The sequence below is a fragment of the Cicer arietinum genome, chromosome 8 (assembly GCF_000331145.2).
Source record: "Cicer arietinum cultivar CDC Frontier isolate Library 1 chromosome 8, Cicar.CDCFrontier_v2.0, whole genome shotgun sequence".
Taxonomy (NCBI): Eukaryota; Viridiplantae; Streptophyta; class Magnoliopsida; order Fabales; family Fabaceae; genus Cicer; species Cicer arietinum.
Window position 1 is genome coordinate 18,233,855 of NC_021167.2, and position 1,916 is coordinate 18,235,770.

At 37.4% G+C, this 1,916-nt stretch overlaps 1 protein-coding gene across 1 annotated transcript; it reads left to right on the forward strand.

The window, feature by feature from the left end:
* Window positions 1-264: 264 nt before the first annotated feature.
* LOC101510227 (uncharacterized) lies at window positions 265-1,163 on the forward strand. Its single transcript, XM_004513798.1, has 2 exons — window positions 265-543; window positions 648-1,163. The coding sequence occupies exons 1-2, from the start codon at window positions 265-267 to the stop codon at window positions 1,161-1,163; spliced, it is 795 nt and encodes a 264-aa protein (XP_004513855.1).
* Window positions 1,164-1,916: the final 753 nt, after the last annotated feature.

Consider the following 1,916-nt stretch of genomic DNA (forward strand, 5'->3'; position numbering starts at 1 on the left):
CTAGTGATGATGTCCCAAAAAGTGGGATGTTATATTGTCTTATCAGAGCATATCGATCTGATTCGGACTGTGAGTTGAATGTCTTAAGCTGACCCGTTTCGGGTTATATGGTAGTTCGTAGTGTGTCTCTTTATAACTTTGTCTTATCTTCTAGTATGAGTGTGGTAGTTAGGGTTTCCCTTTACTCGCGTTGAGTAAGGACAATATCTTTCTTCATTTGAGATTGATGTCTAGCACTATATAGATTATGTGTAGCAGGAAACAATGCCTCTAAGACGCATTTCCGGTGCTAGTGGTTCCACTAATGGGATCAATGAATCATGGATGGCTCAAATGGCTCAAGCTATGGCACATATGGCTGCTGTTATTGCCGCCCAAAATGAACGTGAACTGCGAAGAGATGAAAGGGAAGAAAGAGCCGCTGAATCTAGAGGTTTGGCATATTTTCGTAAGCATGAAGATATTGACCCCGAAAAAGCCGACAAGTGGTTACAGGCAGTAGACAATATCTTTGAAGTGATTCGATGCCCACTCAGGGTAAAGGTGAGTTACGCCACTTACCTATTACTTGGGGATGTTGTTGGGGGAGGAGCACCAAGTTGATGATTGAAGTTGCACAAGAAGACATTAATTGTGAATCTTTTCAGATGAAATTTCTAGATAAATATTTTCTAGTTAGTGCTAGAGCAAAGTTGGGTGATGATTTCTTGAAAATCTGTCAAGGTGGTATGACTGTAGGAGAATATGCGGCGAAGTTTGAATCGTTGTCACGGTATTTCAAATTTTTTCGTCAGACCGTTGATGAAGACTTTATGTGTCACCGCTTCCAAGATGGGCTAAAATATGAAATTAAAGATTTTGTACTGCCCTTGGGAATCAAACGATTCCAACCACTAGTGGTAAAGTGTAGGGAGATTGAGGCTATGAAAAACCGCATAATGAACCATGGAAATAGTAGTAACTCTATTGGACCAGTTCGTTCTAACAATCAAAATCGCAGTCATGGTCAACCCGAGAAAGAGCCATATCATCGTTCTCAGGAAGCTAAGGGAGAATATCGTCCTACAATTCCAGACTCGAGAGATAAAGGAAAGGCAATGGGAACTAAACCTTATTGCTATCTTTGTGGGGACCATGGACATCTTGCTGATAAGTGTACCTAAAAGAGTAATGTATGCTACAATTGTCATAAACCAGAAAACCTTGCTAAAGACTGTAGGGTATCTAAGGTTGGTGCTTCAGTGGATGCAACTAAAGTCACACATGTTGAGACAAAATCTCAATTTAATGTTTTGATGAAAACAAACAAAAAGTTAATTAAGAATTCTAATTATGACTCTAAGTGTTTTGGTATTTAACATGTGCATTTGAGTGTGTTAAACAAGATAGGTATCAAAAATCACAAATCAGATCAAAGAAAACAGTTCTGAAGATTGATCTTTAAACAGTCTGAAAGAACGAAGATTGATCTTTTAAAGAAAAAGATTGATCTTTATCTTCTGCTAAGAAACAAAGAACGACCGTCGCAAGGATAATCAGTTTCCTTGAAAAAGATCAATCCTGGAAACAATATTCATCTTATATTCTCATATAGAATCAGCAAAAGATTAATCCAAGTCACATTTGTTCTAGAATTTGAAGAATCAAAGACATGCTTCATTAAAGGCTTATCACAAAGATCATTCTTCTTATAAAGCAAATGCAAGTACAAGACTACAAGTAGTAAAGTACACTACTGATTTGAACTATCCTAAAGCCTGCACACATAACTGAAAAACATGTATTCAAGGCTGACATACTAACACAAATCGTAGAGTAAAATGCTAGTTCATCACAAACCAAAAGATCAATCCTGGATCGATCTTTTGATGCAGCTGATCAATCTTAATTTATGACAGATTTTATTCAACGGCTCT